This window comes from Camelus bactrianus, chromosome 7 (genome assembly GCF_048773025.1).
Source record: "Camelus bactrianus isolate YW-2024 breed Bactrian camel chromosome 7, ASM4877302v1, whole genome shotgun sequence".
NCBI lineage: Eukaryota > Metazoa > Chordata > Mammalia > Artiodactyla > Camelidae > Camelus > Camelus bactrianus.
Window position 1 is genome coordinate 15,913,914 of NC_133545.1, and position 22,650 is coordinate 15,936,563.

General features: G+C 36.2%; 1 protein-coding gene and 2 pseudogenes across 8 annotated transcripts in view; all 3 read left to right on the plus strand.

Moving 5' to 3' along the window:
* CNOT4 (CCR4-NOT transcription complex subunit 4) overlaps positions 1 to 22,650 on the plus strand; it is a 148,111-nt gene that overhangs the window by 61,030 nt on the left and 64,431 nt on the right. For 5 of the 8 annotated variants that reach the window (XR_012508076.1, XM_074366991.1, XM_010947499.3 and 2 more), the window contains exons 4-7: positions 4,626 to 4,712; positions 5,460 to 5,561; positions 6,288 to 6,413; positions 9,165 to 9,298. Coding sequence is in view for 7 of the 8 variants with exons in the window: in XM_074366991.1 (XP_074223092.1) it covers positions 4,626 to 4,712; positions 5,460 to 5,561; positions 6,288 to 6,413; positions 9,165 to 9,298 (449 nt within the window). In the remaining variant the exon portion in view is untranslated. The remainder of the gene's footprint in view (positions 1 to 4,625; positions 4,713 to 5,459; positions 5,562 to 6,287; positions 6,414 to 9,164; positions 9,299 to 22,650) is intronic. The other 3 variants (XM_010947500.3, XM_010947502.3, XM_010947504.3) reach the window with 1 other exon arrangement.
* Positions 9,305 to 21,578, plus strand: LOC105063176 (signal transducer and activator of transcription 2 pseudogene; annotated as a pseudogene).
* On the plus strand, positions 17,820 to 21,578 carry LOC141573296 (signal transducer and activator of transcription 2 pseudogene; annotated as a pseudogene).

A 22,650-nucleotide genomic window follows, 5' to 3' on the forward strand; every position in this document is an offset into this window, starting at 1 on the left:
TAACAACTCTTGAATATGGATATACTTGATTTTGTTAATACATCCTGGGTTGGGTCAGCAGTATTACTGGAGGCATACGGAGCAGCACCCAAAGGCTAGATAAAATGAAGCCATAGTCTCAATTTGATGTTTGGATTATAGGTATCCTACCCCTTCTTTAGAGTCTGTGATTCATTTTTACTTATGTACAGAGATTTCTTATTTTCACTTCAAATAACATGACTCCAGTAAGGTTAATCTGAAGAACTATATTACAGAGAAAGAAATTAACCTACGGGGTGACTATTGAGAGAGAGCACTTTATCATGAGTCTAAATATACCTTTAAAAAATCACTCTACTAGTTTTATACTTTTGAAATCATTATTGCTTGGTGAGAGGACAATGAATTTTTTTAAACATTGGTTCCTCTCATTTATTTCTCTTGAAAGCTTAGGAAAATCAGAGAGTAGTGTTTTAATAAACTACTACTTCTAAATAATACCTTAAATTTTTTCTTAGTTCAATTGCATAATCTTTTCAATTTGGAAAACTTAAAGTTGGCTTCATTGGAAAATCGAAGTTTCAAATTCTTAGGGTAGCTTTTGGGTCAGAGAAGTTCTCTGTGATTTGCTTATTTTTGGATGATGAACAATTAGATATTTGAATGAATTCTGATTAACAAAACAGGAAAATTTAGGAAAATTTAAAGCTTATTTTGAAAATAATTTTTGTACACTCAAAATCTTTATACCACGATTGTCAAATATATTCATTTATTGCTCAATAGAAAAAACTACCTTAGAAGGTAGTTAGAGGTATTGATTAGAATTAATCATCTTCTAAATCCTGAAATTTTGTATTTGTCGATACCCAGTTCATTCATTCTGTAAATTAACTTTGAATACTTACAATGTGTTAGGTACTTTGATGTTGGCAATGAAGTAGCTCAGCAAGCCAGACATAGTCTCTACCCTTACAAACTTACAATTAGTGAAGCAGACAGAATTAAGTACTTGTAAGTGTGCCAAGCATTTATAAACAGGGAAGTACAGGGCTTTTTGAGAACATATAACAGTCAGGAATTAGCTAGTATAGAGATCCATGAAAAGCCTCCCTGAGGAAGAGATGATTAAAAATGACTAGGGATTAGCTGGGTTGTGAATTAGGACAAGAGTGTCCCAGGTGTGTGATGGCATGTGAGAGCAGCTTGTTTGAGGAAGCGAAAGATTTTAAAAGACACAACCAATAGGAAACTGAGGCACAGGGAAGTTGAATGACTTGTCTAGGATCACACAGCTATTTCATAGCAGAGCCAGGACTAGAAAACTCTCCAGTCTTAGCATTCCTATTCCAATGTATTTTACACTGGTGACTGGTCTGTGGTTCCTCCACTCATCCATTTATCCATTCATCGTTCATCTGCTTGCCACATTTTCGATTTTCTCTGTAGTGTCCATAAACACTTAACTGTGTTACCAGAAAATATATAGGAAGATCGTTTACACATTAGGTATGCCATTGGGCAGTTATAATTCTGTCACGTGGCCTGTTATGTACTGTTAGTACTAAAGCTGGCTCACTGTGAGGTAAATACAGGACATTGAATATATGGGTAATGTGGTGATATGCAGAGTATTCTGCCTACTGCCATACTCATTATTTATTAGAGTACTGTTTTGCTAGTTGACTGTTAATGTTTAGATAGAATCTGGAGTATTCACCTTAATATAGAATGTTCAAATTATTTAAATTTCCCTTGTCTAGGCAGGCAATTTCTTATCGGGCTATTTGCTAATACATTAAGGCCCACCAATGTTTTATATCCATGTTGTTCAATTCTAAGACAGTTTTATTTTTCAAAAGCATTTATTGAGTACCTACAGTGTGCCAGGCACTGTGTAAGACATTGAACATAAACCAATAAATAGGTAGACCCTGCTTACTTTCAAAAGTAACAGTACACTATGAGGAGTGCTGCATGCTATAGAGGCACAAGAGATAGCACCTGTACTTGAGAGGAAGGTATGTACTTCCCTGCTATCTTTGAGGTAAAGTGCTTTTGGCAAAGGAATTATACAGGTGCTTCTGGATGAGAAAGAGCTTGATGTGCAAATGATCTGTTTGGCTGGAAGATTAGAGTGAAATGGTGAGAGATGAGGCTGGCGAGGTAAGTGTTAACAGATGATGAAGGGCTTTCTAACCATGCTAAGGAGTTTGTACTTTATCCTAAAGGCAATGGGAACCTATTGATTGTTCTTAAGAACAGAATGACATGGCAATCTAATTTGTGCTTTGAAAATATTATTCTGGCTGCTCAGTGTAATTTACATACAAATCTTACGTTGCTTTGCAAGTGTTATACCCATATATTGGCCAGAACTTATTTTCATAAGCCAGTCTCCAACCTTTTCAGACCCAGTACCCACATTTAAAAACTGATATTTTATAACACCCTTTGAATTTCGTGAAATGACTTCTTGATAATGTAATCTGTCTCCATTGGTAGCATTAGTATCATCCAGGAGCTTACTATACAGACCTTCAGGGTTTGAGAGTATGTATTTTAACTAGATCCTCAAATGATTTATATGCATATATGTTTGCCAAGTACTTTTTTTTCAGTATATAATAAAATAGATTCTGACATCTCTAGAATCAGTGTGAATATGACAACTACAGATGCAGATTGTTACAGGTGCATGTTTTGGCAACTCAGGTGCCATGAAATGCCAATGATGTGATTTTTCTGAAGCAGCTCTTAGTAAAATTCCAAACAAAGCACTTGTAGTTGTCCCTTAATTACATACTATTTGTTTTCCTGTAAATTCAACATGTCAAAACTGTGGGGAACTACTTTACATTTACATATAGTGTGGAATTATTTTTTCTAGGTTCACTTAATTATAAACAGGCTTCTCAGCTACATGAATGTCCTGTAGAACATTCAGAAGTTGTGTAGGACAATTTTTATTGTACAGGGCTAGCCTGAGTGTTGTAAGTCATTCCTTGCTTCCATCCACTGAACACCAGTAGTGTCTTCCAATCACTTTGACAAGCTCCCCTAGTAAAAGCTCCCATAGATTTCCAAAATGCTCCCTTGAATGCTGCCTTCATTGAGAACTACTGCCATAAACTCAGATATGGTATGACGTGCTGATGCAGTACAACTTGTGACCAGCCTGAATCCTTTGAAGTAAGTATTTTGACTGAGGCCTTTTGCTGGGTTGGTATGCATCCAGCTGGAATATTGAATGCAGTTCTGTACTCCACTAACCAGAAAACTTTTCAAAATATACTCTTCCTTACCCCTGAGTCCCAAGACTTTTCTCTGAACAACCCAAGAGTCATTGTGCCCTTGCCTTTCTTACCCTCATATCCCTCAGGAGATTTGGGTGGGAAAAAGATTGAAAACCAGTGTAATCACTTTACCTTCTAATCCAGTAGAATTGGCTATAGAAAACATAACAACCCTATACTTATAAAAACCTAAAATCAAATAAGAGTAATTATATTAATTAAGTTGAAAACTGTTAAGAATTAATGACACCCCAACCATAGACTGTTTCACAAAGCTCTGGTTCTGTCAGATGCAGAACATATTAGCTAAGTTGTAAAAATGTGAGAGTATTATCAAATAAGTGTGTTTGGAAAGAATACTTTGCATGCACTTGAACAGGTATATGCAGAAAGCTTTCATTGAGAGAGAGTTTGCTGTTTGGAGAAATAGTAGGAAGAGCGGGTCTTTACTTTATTCTAGGAAAAGAACAAAAGTTTGATTTTGAAATAGTTGCAAATCATATGAGAGATTTTTCTATCAGATTACATACTGGTTAAATTAGCCAAGGTTAGGTAAGTTTGTAAGGGAAGCTAAATGAATGCCTATAGTGATCACAAAGTAAAGGAGACAAGTATGAGGGGAAATAACCATGAAAAAGTAACCAGGTAATAGAGAAAAAAATGTATAAATTTGTTTCCCCAGTTTTTTTTTAATCTGTCACCTCCGTTAATAAGTTATCAGGAAAAGAGAAAAAAACGAGACAGTTGAGAAATGGTAAAATTTATTGACATAAGGAAACACACACAGAATAATAAATCATAAAGCATGGAAGGTTGAAGAACATTTTGTTACCTTGTTTGGAATTTGTCACTTATAAACAATATTCAATATAGTATATAAAATACTACATACAATGCATTTATGAGTAAAGGTTGTCTTGTGTCTGTTCGTGAGTTTCTATTTCTGTTTAATATATAATATTGGTCATTGTTTTGAGAATCACTTTCTTATAAGGATCGCCTATTAATGAAAATATGGTTAGAATATTTGATCTGTTTTGTGTTTAAGGATACTGTGAAGGTAAGCTCCCATAGATTATTGGTGTAGGTATTAGAACATAGTAGATAATACCAGACTTAGTAAGTCCCAGTTTCTACTCAGCAAGTCAGTAAAAAACACGTTTTAGATTTTGTGATGATTTCCTGTAGGCTAACCACACAGATTGTAATTAGGATGTAGTCACATTTATTTGGAAATTTTAAAAATTATTTTCTTTTCACTGGAGAGGGGTGGTGTGTGTCCCCATTATAAGGATAAAGTTGATGAAAATGGGGACAGTTTATACCTTATTTCTTCTTCTTTTATAGGTTTTAAAACGACCAGAATATTTTGGGAAGTTTGGTAAAATACATAAAGTTGTCATCAATAATAGCACATCGTATGCAGGCTCACAGGTAACTAAATTATAGGGATTTTTGCCTTTGCTCCCTGTGGTCTGGGCTTGACCTGGGCTGTTCAGAAGGAAAATCTGCTGTGATTAGAAAGCTTGAGGGCCAAGGATTTAAGCAGTGTAGTGACCTCTGTTGGTGGGGTGGGGAATTTTTAGTGCTTATTTGACCCTTTCAGGACTTCACAGTGAATTAATAGTAATAAGAGGGAAATAGTAAAACAGACATTTAGTGGTAGTTTGAAGGGGTCGGGAGGTTGAGTCTATTATCAGCCTGTCAAATTAGATAATGATTTCTAATTAATATTTTCAGATATTGTAAACTTAATAGAGCGTCTTTGCCATGCTGGTATTAGCAGATAGAATACTCTTACAGATTGCATTTCTTTTTGGGAGAACATAGTTTGATACAATGTCTTCAAATCTTATTTTTTTAAATCTAACTTTCAGTATTTATTTTTTGTAACCTTGAGGAGACTGTCAGATGACATTTTTAAAAAAATAAGTGCCAAGCCAAAGATGATATTTTATTCATATATTTTAGTCTACTTAAGATCAGATGAAATTCATTAAGAATGATTATTTTAAGATGAGCTAGTGTATGGTTTAATCAAAGATACTACTACTTATAATCATTGTCATTACTATTAATGGTAGTAGTAGTAAAGACCTTTAGAATTCCCTAGGTAGGTTGCAAGAAGTTTTTTAAGTTTTTGTTGGATTTGTTACTAATAACAGTGGGTTTTCACTTTAGGGTCCAAGTGCCAGTGCTTATGTAACCTATATCCGGTCAGAAGATGCTCTCAGAGCCATACAGTGTGTCAACAATGTGGTGGTAGATGGCAGAACACTTAAGGTAATAATGGTCCTCTTGACTTTTTTTTTTTTTTTTTTCAAAGGGGAAAGGATGAACTGTAGAAGTAGAGGAGAGCCTAGCATTTATGTATTACATGAAGGAAATTTTATTTGAAGGTTGCGTCTTAGACATCAGCTACCTTGTTTATAACTGACCTATGTAGAGGTCTGTTTTGCCAGATAGAAATAAACACATTTATTATTAGGAGATAAGCTTTTAAAAATCTCCTATATTTATATATATTTTGTGAAAATGGATTTATTATTCCTGTCAGAAATGGATAATGGTTCTGATTTGTTGTCCTTAAATATCTGGGCATTGATCAGTTTAGGTTTGAGTGTCCCACCAAGCAATGCTTTAAGTAAATGGAAGAAGGACGGCATAATTAGAGTAAGGAATTTGCCTTCTTTTGTGCCTAACCACTTACATCATAGAACAGGCTTTGCTGTCTACTCTTCCAGTCTCTAGGGAAATGATTTGGGTGCTCAAGTTCTGGAAACCATAGGCTGAGTTTTTTTTTTTTTAGTTCTTTCAAATGATCCTCATTTTAAATAAATCTTGCTAATAATAGTTAAGTTCTCTAGTATTACTAGGCACATTTCTTATTTTGTTGTGTCTGTGCCTCATTTTAGGCGAAATGAAAACACTAAACATGGAAAGTATCATTGTGGTGCCAGCTCACATTTTGGGTCTTTTTTCCCCTCCCCTCCTCTCCTCTTCCTGCAGGCATCTCTAGGTACAACAAAATATTGCAGTTACTTCTTAAAGAATATGCAGTGTCCAAAGCCTGACTGCATGTACCTACATGAATTGGGGGACGAGGCGGCCAGCTTCACAAAAGAGGAAATGCAGGTAGTAAAGTAATGTGGATTATCAACTTTGTAGAAAAGGAAGTATTTTTCTTTATAGGTGAAAATTGAGATCTAGGGATTTTATTATTATTTTTTAACTGGTATTACTTTAAAGTAGCATTTTCCAAACAGTGTTCCATGAAATGTCAGTTCTGCAGGATATTATTATAATAAAAATGGATCTGTGTTCCACTAAGTTTGAAAATGCTAGATTAATGAAGAAAATAGGGTTTTTCTTTTTTTCCAGCTGTACTTCTCAGAGTCTTTAATATGCTAATACATATCCCGGAGGGGGATGTAGAACCAGAACTTAATTGACCAAGGAAAGTATTTTGGTAAATGCTACTTTGGGGGGAATGTCAGCAAAATGAAAGCTAAGTGGGATGTCGTAATTATGAGGTCCCATCCCCACCCCGCCCAGTCTCTACTCTTTACAGAACATGCTAGAAAATAATACTGTATCAAATGTTGCAGATAAGCTAACATTTTTATTAAATGATTCTCCCCATGAAAGTGTTCACTAAGTCAGTATCCTGTAAAGGGTGAATTGAAGGCTTATTATCCTCTGTTATTTTTTTACATTTCCTGTTCTCCTGTCTCCTTTCAATTTATAGTATAAACATGCCTTTACAAGTAAAAATGTTGACCATACAGCATACTAAATGAGGATTATACCAAAGCACAATGCTGCACTTCCCTATTATAGATGAGGACTTCAGATTGTTGCTGTGGACTTTTGCAGGAACACTTCTCATTTAGAAGGTGGGGGGCATTGACTGATTGCTACCTTTCGTTCTCTAGGTCAAACTAGAGAGAGTCTAGGAGGGGCTCCTTTCAGAGCCAATTGTTAAATAAAATGAAATACTACTTTTTTTGACTTGGAGTTACTGCAGATTAAATCCCATTATAATAAATACATTGTGATTTCTTGACAGTGTGTATTTTCTTTATGATCCCAAAACAGTGTTAAATAAGTTCTCTCTGATAATTAATTGGGACAGGTGACTTTTTTCTTGCTTATTCCCTAAGTGCTTCTTGATTTTTTTCTTCTTTTGGGTGAAACTTTCTTGGATGAAATTTAAGGTTGAATCATTTCAAGCTGAATTTTGACTAGTGGGGACTATGCTTCACTCATGGGTACTATTACAATGAAAATCTCTGTCAAAGAATTTCTGAGCTGCAGTTGATCTCACTTTAAGTATTATTGAACAGAAAAAGAAAATGGATGGTCTCTTAGAACTTACTTGTAATGAGATTTAACCTGTCTGTAAACTGCCCCTGTTGAATCATTTGAATACCAGATTGAGCTCTTTGTGGCTAACCAAAGCCAAAGCCGTAGTGTCTCCTCAAGTACTGATTGCAGAAAGAATTTTCAAGACTTACCATGTCTTTAAGATATAAAACCCACATCTAGCAGTATTTTCTCTTAATAATTTAAAATTCATTTCATATTATTGTCCTGAATTCATCTCACTCTTTTTTATATGAGTTTAAAATTACTTTGAAAAGAGGTTTCTTTGTTAAAGCACTTCCTCAATGTAGGAAGGAAATTTGAACAAATTATATCATGGCAAAAACCGGAAGATCTTTCCTTGTTACTACATAACTCAAAATTTAGTACCATATGAAATATTTACAGATTCAATTGAATAGGCAAGAGCCCTCTCAGAACAGGGAACGATGCATTGTGCAATGTATATGATATAATTGTGTTTGATTAGATGATATTGCCCTTGCTTGTTTTTACTGTTTTGTTTTTGTTTTGATCTGTTTTGCTTTTGGTTTTCCCATAACGTCTATTTAGACCACAGTTTTATAGTAATTAACAACATTGAAAGGTAAGTAAAAATGGCATTGTAGTCACGAAATACAAGCAAACAGTTTACTTGAAGTAATTTCATTGTAGTTTGTTTTTGTATTTGACCATTTTCGTATGTGACTTCACTGTCAGTCTTTGATGGATTTGTTCTGTAACATTTCTGACACTGCTTTCTGACAGACAGCTATCAACTCCAGTAAATACAGAGCTGTGTTTTTTGTGTATAGAGCAGAGATTTACTAACTGGCCCTTCGCAGAAAAAGTTTGCCAATGTTTTAGGCTTTCTGGGCACCTGATCTCTGCAGCAACTACTCAGCTTTGCTATTGTAGCATGAAAGCAGCTATAGATAACATGTAAATGACTGAGCTTGACTGTTTCAGTAAAACTTTATTTATAAAAGCAAAGTGGCTGGCTGTAAATTGCCAACCTCTGGGCTAGAGTTTAAAATACATTCATTTTTATGTAGAAACAAATTAATGTAATTGTTACTTAGTGTTAAGATAATGTAAAATATAATAAAACTCTTCATCTGTGTATTACTTACAGTGCTAATCTCTTAAAAACAGACATTGATTTTCAATGATCTTCAGAAAATTCTGTAATGACCTATTAGAAGACTTAATTCTTACATGAAAGATGGGAAAGTAGGTTTAAAAGGGACCCTCTAGTTTTTTGAGCTAGCAAAGAAGTTGTCTGTTAATATGCTTTTCTCCACGTAAAGTGGTTGATGAAATGCCTTAATTAATGAAGTATGTCTCATGTAGTTTTGTTGGAAGAACTTTCATTGGTTTGGAAGTTGTATGATGTCTTCCTTACAGGTTCCTCTGACACCATGAAAAACCCTTAGTCTTTAATAATTCAGAAAGTACGTCAGTATTTTATACCAGCCACTTTGCGAATCCCACTGCAGTTTTAATTTCTTCTTCCATTAGGCGGGTAAACACCAAGAATATGAACAGAAGCTACTTCAAGAATTATATAAATTAAACCCCAATTTTCTTCAACTGTCTACGGGTTCAGTTGATAAGAATAAGAACAAAGTAACACCACTGCAGAGGTATGATACGTAAGTACCGATATTAGTATAATCAGATACCTTATCTTCATGTCTGTCAATCTTCTCTTCATTCTACATCTTTTTCAGGCAGAGTTCTTCTTGACAGTGTCTATCCTTTGTGCAGAGTTGTTGTACTATATAGGAAATGTTGAGTCACAATTTCTGGGTTTGAATATTTGCTGCCTGCTGCTCCCTGGTAATACTTCAGATGAGCCTCTTGATGCTTCCCCTTGGCATTGATTTGCAGACTACCCTGAGCCGTGGGAACACTCTCCTTGATAAAATGGAAATTAAGGGGATGTGGGTTGTTAAAAGGCTCTTGTTACCTCATTAAGGTTTCTCTTCTGATATAATGAGGGGGAAAATACTGTAAAAGGGAAAGTGGGAGTTATCTGAAGCATTTTGTGTTGGGCATACAGTTATCCATGGTTGTTTAGTCTCAGGAATCACTGAATTCTTATATCCTCTGAGCGAGAACAGTATCCCATATTCAGATCTTACTCATCTTAGGAGACAGCTTGTTTCTATGTAGACCTATATGCTCTTGATGTTTAAACAAACTTACAATCTTATGTATTGAGTCTCATTCTGATATGGTGATCTTCACATTTGGGACTGTATTTGGTTATGGCCTGTCAAAAAATGGTATGACTAATAAAAATGATAATTTGGGGATTATACTTTATTCTGAATGGTCCTTAAGTTTGATGTGTTAGGATTTTTTTTTTCTAAGTTTGGTAAGTTTAACTTTTGTAAAGGTAATTCATTTAAAGTAAATAGCCATAATTAGATTGGTTTTATTTTTAAAAAATTATTCCAGAGTTAAATTTCTTTAAGTGATGTTTTAAATGTCTGGGTATTACATGTTGTAATGCCTATTTAGCACTAAAATAACATAAGGGCCATTTTCAAACACAGCTAATAATAACTACATGGATTGTTGTCAGAGTCAATTTCTTCAAAAACGTGTTGTATTTAAATTCTTGAAGTCCTTGTAAAGTTTATTCACTTTGATAGTAAAGATTACTTATAAGGCTATTCAAGTTTAAATACTTCTTGTTTATACACACACACACACACACGCACACACACACGTGTATATAAATACATAAGAGGACACAGAGCAAAACATAAAATTACTATATAGTAAACTATGTGAAATTTGTTTTATCAAAGCTAAGAATAAAAGCTAAGTCCAGAAGAAACCTTTTTGGGTTGGTAAGCTTTGACCCTTTTCATTGATCTTTCTGTACCTACCCTTGTATATTTATTTGATTATGAACCTATGCTATTACTTACCTCACCAATTGCTTAACTCTGTAGTGCATTGTATAAGAATGGGGTTATTGTAGTAAAAATTTATTTCAGATGCTTTTAAATGCACATCTTTATTACCATTAAAAATTACCATTGTCATTCTATTTAAAATCATATTCTGGGGTTATAGCCCCTAGAGAATTCAGAGCAGAAATGTAAAATTTAGATGATCTCTTTGAGATAGTATTTGTTTTTTCCAGAATATAGAAGTAATATGTTTCTATTGAAGGAAATCTGAAAAATATATAAAAGCATATAAAAGAAAGTAAATATTGTATGTGATGTCAATACTCAGACGTTTTTACTGAAAATGATTTGATGTATCTTCCTTGCAGTGTATATTTCCTTGTGGTCCTTTTCCTTCCTGTGAGTGTATATACACAAAATACATTGGTTTGTTACATTTTAAAACTTAATACTCCAATGATTATGAATATTTTCCCATGTTATGAAAACATAATTTTTTGACTGTGTAGTATTCCTTATATGTGAGAATTTCAAATTTATTAAACAGTCTCCTGCTAGTGATTATGTTATTATCATTTTGGTGCTATTATTTGTAACACTGTGATGAACACTTTTTTCATACAAACATCTTGGTTATAGTTTTGATGCTCTTAGAACCGCTGAGTCAATGATTATGAGTACGTATTTCCTTGAATTGAGTGTTTTTTCCTGCACATTTGCCAACTTGATAAAAAACCTCTCATTTTTATGTTTGATTAATATAGTAGACTTCTGATACAATGTGAATTCACATCTCTTTGCCATGTTTTATTGATGTATACAAGTGTTTTGTGTGCAGTATTTAGATCCAGCTTTCCCCAATTAGTTGACCAAGTCTATTTGTTTCAAAGTACTCGAATTTATAGATCAATTTGGGAAGAATTCATACTCTACATTATAACACTGAATCCTCTCAACCATTAGCGTGGTATTTCTCTCTATTTAAGTCTTTTGTGTCTCTCAGGAAAGATTTTCCTTTTGTTTCTTCCCTTTTTTATATTGGGTCTCCCTCTTTCTGTTTGAGAATCCCTAGGCTAAAAATTAAAGAACAGTATTAGAAAGTAGTGCTAGCAGGCAGGCATCCTTGTCTCATTACTTTTACAGATATCTCCAGTGTTTTAGTCGCTCTTTCATATGATTTTGACCATTTATTTGAGATAAATTTTTAGTCACAATGCAAAAATACCTGGTTATTTTTAACTTACTGAGCTTAATTTCTTTAGATTGGAAGTGAAAATCGGAATTTTCAGCATTCTAACAAGTTATTAGCTTTCTTTAACTTATTTTTTGTGATCAGGTTTTAATGGATTTACTAGTATTTTATTGACTTTGCCTTCATATAAAGTATAGGTAGAGCACATTTATAACTGTTTCAGTAATAGGAGAGGAGTGTCATAGCAGCCACAAGTTATAGAGGAAAAAAAGAAGAAGAAGGGCATTATACTCATTTAATAACTTTGCCTAAAGCCAGCACTACTGAACTTCAGCTGGAACTAAAATAAATTTTCACATGGTTACCATGTTTGGCATAAGTACATGATTGGGGAGGGAGAACGGTTATTTTTTTGTTTATTTAACACAAGTTCCTAAAATTTATTAAAGGCAATGGATGGCCCAAGATACAGAGAATTTGTTTGTTTGTTTGCAAGCTCCTATAGCTTGCTTTCTTTCCAACCCCTGCAAGAGAGTCATTTGATTGTCAGTAATATTGAAGGTCTGCTTTGGTCTCCATTTTTACATTGCCACTATACAGGGTACAGTAGTAGGGATGAATTTGTAGATAAGTTTTCTTCTTCCCACAGGGAAGACCTGCCAAGTTAGGATGATGACCAGCATAACTCTTCTGTGGTCTTGTCCAAGAGAGAACATTTTTCTTATTCAGGATAAGTTGAGAATTAAACTTTCTAGGGAAAAAAGAAAAAGAATGGTTCCTCTTCCTCTTTTCTTGGCATTCTTGTGTAGTAAGTAGCAATTTTAGAAAAATGGCAAGAAGGCAAAACTTGGAACCTTATAGATTGACATTAAATTTAAAATGTAGTTTTCTCATTTCTAATGAAGTCAGAGTGCAGATATTAAGAGTACCGTAGCTGCTAATCCTCACTGAACCTTGACATGGTCCCCTGATACACATTAATGTCAGATAGCGAATTTTCTGCAATAAGTCTTCTTCCTAGCTCACTTAAATGAGTAAGTTAGAAGGTATATGCCAATTGCTGCCCTCCATTATTAAGAGTTTGAAAGTATATCGGTCAGATTGATTATTGACTGTAGATATGCTAGTTTTCTATATTAATAAGTTACTTTGAGATAATGAATTCAAATGATGAGAGTAGGGAGTAAGGTAGTCATGCAGCAGTGATGCTTAAGGACTGGATGTTTTGTTTTTAAGTTTGGGGCTTTGAAATGCCTTTATTTAGATTGAGACACTATTTGTGCACCAACTGAAGGCCAAAAAAGAAATGGTAGTAGCTAGATGGGCTGCTGTATGCCCAGGACAGTGAGTAGGCCTACCTACAAGTATTTGAGGGGACAGGTTATGATTATTACTTGATATTGTGGCTCAGTCAAATAAGCCACCTAGACTTAGGTGGAAAGATGGTTGAACAAAAGTTTGGTGTCTTCTGTGTTCATTTAATCTCCGCAGTAGTCCTGTGTGGTAGATATCATTGTTATCTTACTACTGGCAAGAAAACCAAGTCTCAGAGAGTTTAGGTAATTTACTAGTATCCTACACAAATAAATGATAGACCGGATTTTGGCCCAAAATCTCTGTCACTCTTAAGCCTAAGGTCATTCTCCCACTCTGCCATTGCTTAGTCTAGAAGAGGTAAAATACTTTAACACTCTGACACTAATTAAGAACTCTAACATGAATCAAACGAATTCAGTTAAATGAAACTGTGTGATAACTGTGTGTTGTTTGACCTTGAAGATCTCTGGTACTTAAGGCTTATTACCTCAGGATACATGTAGTGAACGTACTATAAATTCCAAGGAAGTTTTAAGCAAAACCTTCTCTAAACCACAGATTGGTGGCAGTAGAGGATAAGTGAAAGAAATGAAAGAAGAATTTCTATAGGAATTTGTCAGTTTTTTTCACATTGAAGGAAAATGTACATCTTTTAAAAATACACAGCTATGTCTCTATTGAAAATCAAATATAAGCTCTGATATACCGAGGGTGTAGTGGAGTGCCCTATTTATTTGGCGGAATGGGAGTAGTCACTGTGTGAATCCTGTTCTCCTGTCCTGACATCATTTGGTAAACTCCAGAGATTTAGAAAAAAGTACAATCCAGAGTCAAAATAGTCTCAAGTAAGGGGGAGGGTATAGCTCAGTGGTAGAGTGTCTGCCTAGCATGCACAATGTCCTGGGTTCAATCTCCAGTACTTCCATTAAAAAAAATAAATAAAAACAAATAAAACTAATTACCCCCCCCCAAAAAAGTCTCAAGTAGAGCTTGTTAAACCATGTATAGGCTTCTGGATATATGTGAACTCAAATTTTATGTAAAGTTGTGTGTGTATGTACGTTTTTTTTCTGGAGGGAGGATCCATGACCTAAAAATAGTTACAAATTACTAGTGTATGCTCATGCTTATAGAGGTGACTTCAGGAGCAGTATAACACAGTAATTATCAGTTTGGACAAGTGCCATGAAAGGTGGTGTACCCTTTTTTTGTAAAATGTTTCCCCAGAGAGGCATTCTGTCATTTGTAAAAGATAAGTGATTTGCAGTTCTCTACTTATGTTTTTGCATAAAACTAAGAGCTATTACTAAATTAAGTTAATGAGTTGGTAAGGTTTGCTAAAATTGGATATTACATTAAAATTCATGCATTATAAGATTTTTCTGAACTTATTTCTCAGAATCTTTCCTATTTCTCTTAAGAAATTTTACTCCCATGTTGTATTTGTACATAAAAAGTTACTACACATGTGCACATACGTACTAGAAAACTAGTAAGTCTGCTCTGATATCTTGCTCCACCTAAGCAGAATATTTTCAAAATAGAAAGCCACTGGTATTTTTTCTAGAGGATGGGTGTAAGGAGTGAGAGGGTGTAGAGAGGGAGGGAAGGGTATGGGATGGAGAGGAGTTAGAGATAGAGTTTTTGGTGCCCTTATTTCTTAGAATAGAAGAAAAGGCACATCAAGTGAGCAATTGTATGTTTAAATTCAATTTAGTATCTTTTAAGATCAGACTTTATTACTGAAATACAAAATTAAAATGAATAGGTAGAGATTTTGCTTGCTGGTTTTGAAAGCTTGCCACATCTATGATATGTTTAGGATGGTGGATGCCTTATCTTTCAGTTTTAATATTAAGGATAATTAAATTTTTGTGCTTACTAATCAAAATATTTTCATTCATATTTGATATGCCCTGGAGTTACAAGAAAATTCCAATTAAAATCATACTTGCCAACTACAATCAGTCCAGGTTTATTGAGGGATTTTTTTTTCTTGCCATGTTAATTGTGTCACATTACTTAAGATGTGGCTGTATTTTAGCAGCAAAGTGATACTTTAAATGTTAATGTATATTGAAGACTGTATCAAAATAAATTCTATAAAAGCAAGCTTCCTGTCTATAACTTAAATTTGTCATTTGCAGTATCAAACTATCTCAGTTGTTTAAGACTGGCAAGTGTGAAAATTAAAATGAATTATTCTCAATGAATGTGGGACTTTTTAGGAGCATTGTGAATGTGTAGTTGTGTATATAGTAACATGACAGAAACTTGGAAATGTCCACTATATTGACATCTGTCTCAAAATTTACTATATGTTCAAAATGCAACAAAAATTCGTATACCCACAAATACTGATTTTATCTTTTGAATGTGATAAACAAGGAAACTAGACTGTCTGAATATTTTTTCTATCCAAGTTCTGGAAAATAATTTTTTCTTTGATGCTTCTACTATGTAACTATTTATTTTATGTTGCAAATTTTAGAAAGTAGCCAAGAGTCTGTTTTCAGGAATTTGGTTGGCATCACCACCAAGGAAGTAAAACTCTAAGAACTGCCTTTGGGGCAGTTGTGAGCTAGCAAAGTTGGCTGAGCATCTGAAGATCCAGACAGAGGCACAGCTGTGTCAGATAGTTGTGAATTCTGGTTTATCTGTAAAACAGAGTATTTAAATCTGATATTAATGATTCCTTCTGGCTCTAAAGTCTAGTAATTTCAGAGGCTTTGAGGAGACCTGATGCCTTTTCACTGTTCCTCTTCATTTCCATTAGTGCAGTGATCATCAGATATCAGGTGTCTCAATTTAAACTAATTGAATCAATCTCCAAGGACAGAATCTTAGTACTTTAAACAAATAAATATAAATATTAATATTTTGAAAAGCTTCATAGCACTGGATTCCAACTGTTGGGTTAATTGGAAAGGATTTACTCCTGAGAAATCTATAATTTCACCATAGATTTCAGGACTATTTATGACTATAACTTAAAAAATTTAGTGAGACTGTTTATATGAAAACATTATATGTTTATAAATTTTTATGTCCGGGAATTTACACACACAGCATTGCCTTCTGGAAATCACAGTTTGATTATGTTGGGACCTAACTACCTATTATAATTTCTCAGTCCCACTTGAGTCCAGTGCTTTTTGGTCCTGTGTGGTTCCGGTATCTTGATTTCTCCTTCTCTCCATGTTATTACTGGACAACGATGATTCCAAGGCTAAGATACTGTTCTTCCACTTCTTAAACCAAATGAATAATGAGAGTGGCTGCTGCAGCCAGGACCTTGCGTGTTTGTTGCTACAGCACAACTTGCAAAGATTCTGTTGGAACGTTCAGGCCTTTCCTTGAGGCCCTACCTAATTGGCTGAGACATCTTTGATCTCTTTAATTCTGATCCAGGCTCAGAGGGCTCAGTCGGAGCAAGGAGAGGCAAACCTCATAGCACCTTTGGAAAGCCAGCACCATGAGATTGAGTCCTGGACCCTGGAATTAAGGGGCTATGATGGAGAAGCTGGTAAAATCCATCAACCAGCTGAAAGACCAGCAGGATGTCTTCTGCTTCAGATAATAAGATCCAGACCCCAGTGAAGACACCCTCTTTGGACCCCCAACAAACCACAGCTTTTGCAGGAAACTCTCAATGAACTAGACAAAAGGACAAAAGAGGTGCTGGATCCCTCCACAGCTTTGCTAGGCCAGTTAACTACGCCAGCTGAGGTACTGCTGCCAAAGTTAGAGGCATGGAAAGTCCAGGAACACAGCACCTGAATTGGAGCTCCCTGGACCATGGGTTGAAACAACTGGAGCAAAGCAGTTGTTTCACTTGCATCATCTGCTGAAGGAGCTGAAGGGATCGAGTCACCTGGTTAGCTATTAGGACAACCTTTCTGACCAAAGGGTGGACCTCTGGAAGGCCCCATACACAGGGTTGCTGTCAGGTCTGTTCCACAAAGCCCTTGTGATAGAAACCCAGCCCTTCATGTCCCAAACTCCCCGCTGACCCCTTATCCTCAACACTGAGAGGAATTTCACCGTCCAAATAAGGCTGCTGAGATTCCAGGAAGGCATTGGGTTACTGACTGCAGAAGTTGCCACTGACTGTAATCTTCCTTAATTGAAGTGTCCTTCAGTATCCATGGGGATTGGTTCCAAGAACCCCTTAGGATACCAAAATACTCAGATGCTCAAGTCCGTTATGTAATATGGTGTAGTATTTGTATATAACCTTTACATATCCTCCCATATAGTTTAAATCACCTCTGGAGTACTTATGATACGTAATACAATGTAAGTAAGATGTTAATACTATGTAAATAGTTGCTGGCACAAGAAAAATTCAATTTTTGCTGTTTGGAACTTTCTGGAAATTTTTCCCCCACATACTTTTGATGCACAGTTGGTTGAATCTGCAGGTGTGGAACTCATGGATGTGGAGGGCCAACTGTGCAAAGTTTCTAAAAGTTCAACATTCTGACTTCAAACCAGAAAAAATGTGACCCCCAAGAAGAGACAGATTCAGGGTTTAATTTGGAACTTGGGCTATCTGACTCTGGTGGAGCAGTGTTCAGATGGTTCTGGAAAGGGCAACAATAGAGGACTGCTGGACATGACAAGAACTGTACATTATCAGCTTCATGGTCAGATATTCCTACCAGGATCTGAAGCAGGAGCTGAAAACAAACACCCTCTCTATGGTGCTTATTTCTAACATGAACCTACTCTTTATTGCCTGATCCTTGGTTCTGTGGTGCAGTCTACTGGGCTCACATCCCCAGATTCAGCAGTTCTTTGCCAGTCCCCCATCCTCTGCCCTCCCCACAAAAAAACAAAACCCCAGAATCCTGGAGCTTGCTAGGTTCTGTTCTAAATTGGCATTTCTCCTACTTTGGCCAAGGCCTCGACCTGGTGCAGCTGAGCATGTTGAGGGACAAGCTTTTTGGGCAGAACTCTAAAATTGAGGGTGCATTGTTGTCCTGGGCTGACTTCAGTAAGCAAGAGAGCCCTCGAGATAAGCCACCATTCTGGACATGGCCCTATAAAATTCTGGACCTGGAACATGACCACCTGAAGGATCTCTGGCATGATGGCCACATCATGGGCTATATCATACCGCATCATGGGCTATATGAGCTGGAGTCAGAAACGCCAGCTGCTGAAGACCATCTCTGGTACCTTTCTACTACTCTTCAGTGAGTCATTGGAAGAGGGAACATTAGCTGCTTCTGGGTGGATAATGGTGCTCATCTCCCCTGTGCAGCCCTGCACCAAGAAGGTGCTGAAGTCATCCACCACTACCAGCTGCTTACTGAGGAATACTTACCTGAGAACCTGCTATACTTCCTCTGGCCTGGAATCCCCAGGGATGGGGCTTTTGGCTGCTACTACCAGGAAAAAGTTGATCTTCAGGAACAGAGGAGATGCCTGAAACATAGGCTCATTGTCATTTCTAACAGACAGGTGGATGAGCTGAAGAAAACTACTGGAGCCAGAACTGGAGTCATCAGAGCTGGAGCCCAGGCTGGCATGAGGGCCAAAGCCAGGCCTGGAGTTAGAGCCACTACTTGGGCAGGGCTGGATCTGGGCCCAGCACTGGAGCCCACACTAGGCAGAGTATCACAAAGAATGCCAGAACCAAACCTGGAACCAAAACTACAACTAGAGCCTATTCTAGAGCCATTCCCTGGGAACCCCAGGAAGTAGCTGCCATTCCTCTGAAGGTGTGCTTTTAGTGTAACTTGAGATGCAATGAAAGTGGGGCCCTCTGTAGATGTGACTTTTTCCTGCCTGGAACATTAGAGAAATAGTCCTTTTCAGAAAGGGGCCCTTCTGAGCAGAAGTGACTAATAAACTTTGTGCTGACCTCAGGGGGAGGAGGGGGAGAAAGCCTGTAGATTGTTTGTTTGTTGATTTTTAAATTAAAAAGCCCTGTGCAGTTTATTTTAGTATACCCAATCTTCTTTCATCTGATATCACTGGGGCTTGGCAGTTCTTGACCAGAGAATAGTTCATTTATAGAGTAGGCCTCTTTCTTCATTAGTAAATGTGATAATTATTGAAGTTTTGTTTCCTTAACCTTCTTGGCATGGTAATAGGTGGATGGATGTTGAATGTAAAACAACAAATTTGTTAATATGGCTGCAGCTTAAGCAAACCCAGGTCTTGATGGAGAAGGTTAGACACACCTGATGCCAGGGGAGTTGTGAGAACTCTGACCTGTTACTGGTAGCTCTGGGATATCTGTTTTCTGTTCAGCCACAGAGTCCAAGGAGTTCACATTTTTTGCAGTTAGACTTTCAGAATACACTTTTTCTTTCTCTTGAGTGTACACATGCATTTGTAGGGACTCTCCCACCTTTATTTTCCATTTTTGCACTGATAGTTGCACAATGGCAGGTTTAACTATACTTGACCTTTATAGCCCGCATAGGAGATAAAACTTTCTAGTTATATCCTTATTCCTAAACCTTTCATTTATTATTACTTGAATTTGTTAATTGTTCTTAAAATAAGTTAAAGAATATTCTAAAAGTGAGGGGAGCATCAGCTGCTAATATCTTGCTCTGATCCTGATTTTTCAGCAGCTGTCTTTGGATTGATGGCACCTATCTAGAAATTTTGATCTAGAAATCTTTGATAAAACCTTCCAGATAAAGAGTTAAGTGTTAATGATCATTGTTTATGAAACTGCAGTTGTAGTGGTAGACAAGATGATATAATACTCTAATTAGTTGTAATCCAGAAACATTCTCAAGATTTATCTCAATGCTGTAATATTTTCATTTATTGCCCTCAACATTAGCAAGACTGTTCTCATCTATACTGAAAATTGTTATTCAGTGTTTTTCAATGGTGGTGGTCAAGGAAGTGAACCAAGATCAAGACACTGCTGTTCTTCCTTTGTAATATCTTGCTTTCATCCTTCTGTTTCTATGACTATGCTTCCTCTCAACTTCAAGCTCTTATTCCTGTATTATAAGAATAGTGCAAGTTTGGGGAACATGGCAGAGTAGAGGCACCAGGAATCTGTCTACCCTCCTGGGCAACACTTGTAGAATCTGTCTGATGTAACTGTTACGGAATTCTGCAGTCTTTTGAAGGCTTGCAATTTTCAGGGAAAGACTTGGCAGTTAAATTTGGTCAATTTTAGCTCTTAGCACAGTAGCAGTTACTGATCCCCTGCCCTCCAGCCACATGGCAGGCTGCTAGGTACATGTTCCTGAAGCAGTTTACTCACAGCTTATGGGAGACAGGGTGGGCAAAAAGGACCCTGTCCTCAAAATATTGAGGATCTCTGTTCTGCTGATTACTCCTGATCACAGGTACAGATGAAGAGGCAGGCAGTCATTGTTGTACTGCCCCCGTTAGTTGCAAGTCCTTTCCCCTCTGGCTGAAGTCATTTCCAGGGAATTTAAAGGACTGACATCCTTTTGCCACGCCACTTTAAATTTTACTTTTTCCCATTTAAGGAGCCAGACATTAAAGACTAGGACACTCAAAAATAACTACATATACTGCGAAAATCAGAAAGTAACTCTGCATATCTAGGAAAGGCTCAGAAAAGACCTGAGAAGACCTTAAGTTTATACCCAGGGCTGATCCTTGGCACAGAGACAGCATACAACAATCAAAAAATAATAATAAACAGAGCAACACTGGGGAAGGGGAAGAATCTGATTTCCAGAGGTACCATGTTACTAGATAAATTCAAATGGCCAGCGTTAAACAAAAAAATCAGAAGGGATACAAAGAAACAGAAAAATGTAGTTTATTCAAAAGAAAATAATAAATCAACAGAAACTGTCCCTGGAAAAAGGCCTAATAATAGATACACTAGACAGAGTCTTTGAAACAACTTCTCTTGAGGATTCTTAAAGAATTAAAGGAAGATGTGGATAAAGTCAAGAAAGTGATGTGTGAACAAAATGGCAATATCAATAAAAGGTAGAAAATCTAAAAGGAAGCTAAAAAGAAATTCTGGAGCTTAGAAGTCAGGCTTGAGCATGCAGAAGGATCAGCAAACTTGAAGATTAGGCAATGGAAATCGGCTAGTCTGAGGAACACACACACACACAGTAAAAATGATGGAGGAAAGGTGACCTGTGGGACACCATCAAGTGGACCAGCATATACATTATCAGAGTTCTAGCAGGAGGAGAGAGAGAATGGTGCCGAGAGTATATTTAAGGAGACAATGGCTGAAACGTCCCAAATTTGCTGAAAGACAGGAATATAAACATCGAAGACGCTTAACAAATTCTAATTAAGGTGAATTCAGAGACCCATACTGAGACACATTATAATCAAACACAGAAGGACAAAGGAGAGAATCTTGCAAGCAGCAAGAGAAGCAAATCATCACATAGAAGGGCCCTTCAGTAAGAATATCAGCAGATTTTTTTCATTAGAAACTTTGGAGGCCAATGGGCTGATATATTCAAAGTGCTAAAAGGAGGAGGGGAAGGAAAAAAAAAAAAAACCTACCAGTCAGAACTCTTCTATCTAGCAAAACTGTCCTCAAAGAGTGAGGGAGAAATTAGGACATTCTCAAATAGACAAAAGCTGAGGGAGTTCAGGACCTTTAGACCTTCCCTGCAAGAAATGCTCAAGGGAGTTCTGCGAGATGAAATGAAAGGACAATAGTAGCCAGTAACCCAAAGCTGTATGAGAAATAAAGATCTTAATAAAGGTAAATAAATGAACAATTATGAAAGCGAGTGTTATTGTAACAATGGTTTGTAACTATGCCGTGTGATTTAAGAGATGTACGTTTAAGGTCCAGTACGTTAGTGTAAAAGCTAGTATTACTATAACTTTGGTTTATACCTCCAAATCTTGTTTTCTACATAATTTAAGAAACTGCATTTAAAAGAATTATTAGTTTATGTTTTGGGGCAAACAGTGTATAAGGTGTAATTTTGTGACATCAACAACCAAAAGGGGTAGGGATGGAGCTATTTTGTATGTTATTGAAGTTAAATTAGTATAAATTTATGTTAGACTGTTGTAACTTTAGAACATTAAATGTAATCCCCATGATAACAAAGAGCTCTAGAAAATATGCAAAAGGAAATGAGAAAGTAAGTAAACAATTTCACTGCAAAAAGATGAACTAAACACAAAAGAAGACAGTAATACAAGAAATGAAGGAGGAAAAGCTATAAGGCATATAGAAGACAAATAGCGTGATGACTCCTTATCACTGAGTATGTTAAATGTAAATGGATTCATTTCTCCAGTCAAAAGACAGATTGGCAGAATGGATAAAAATTCATGATCCCACTATATACTGTACAAGAGACTAACAGTAGACCCAACAAACAGGTTGAAAGTGAAAGAATGAGAAGAGATACTACCTAAGAGGAATCAAAAAAGATCAGGGGTGGCTATACTAGTATCAGACAAAACAGCCTTTAAATCAAAAACGATTACAAGAGACAAAGAAGGACATTATATATTAATAAAAGTTTCAATACAGCGAGAAGATAGAACAGTAATAAACATTTACATACCTAATGACCATCAAAATATATGAAGTAAAAACTGACAAAACTAAAGG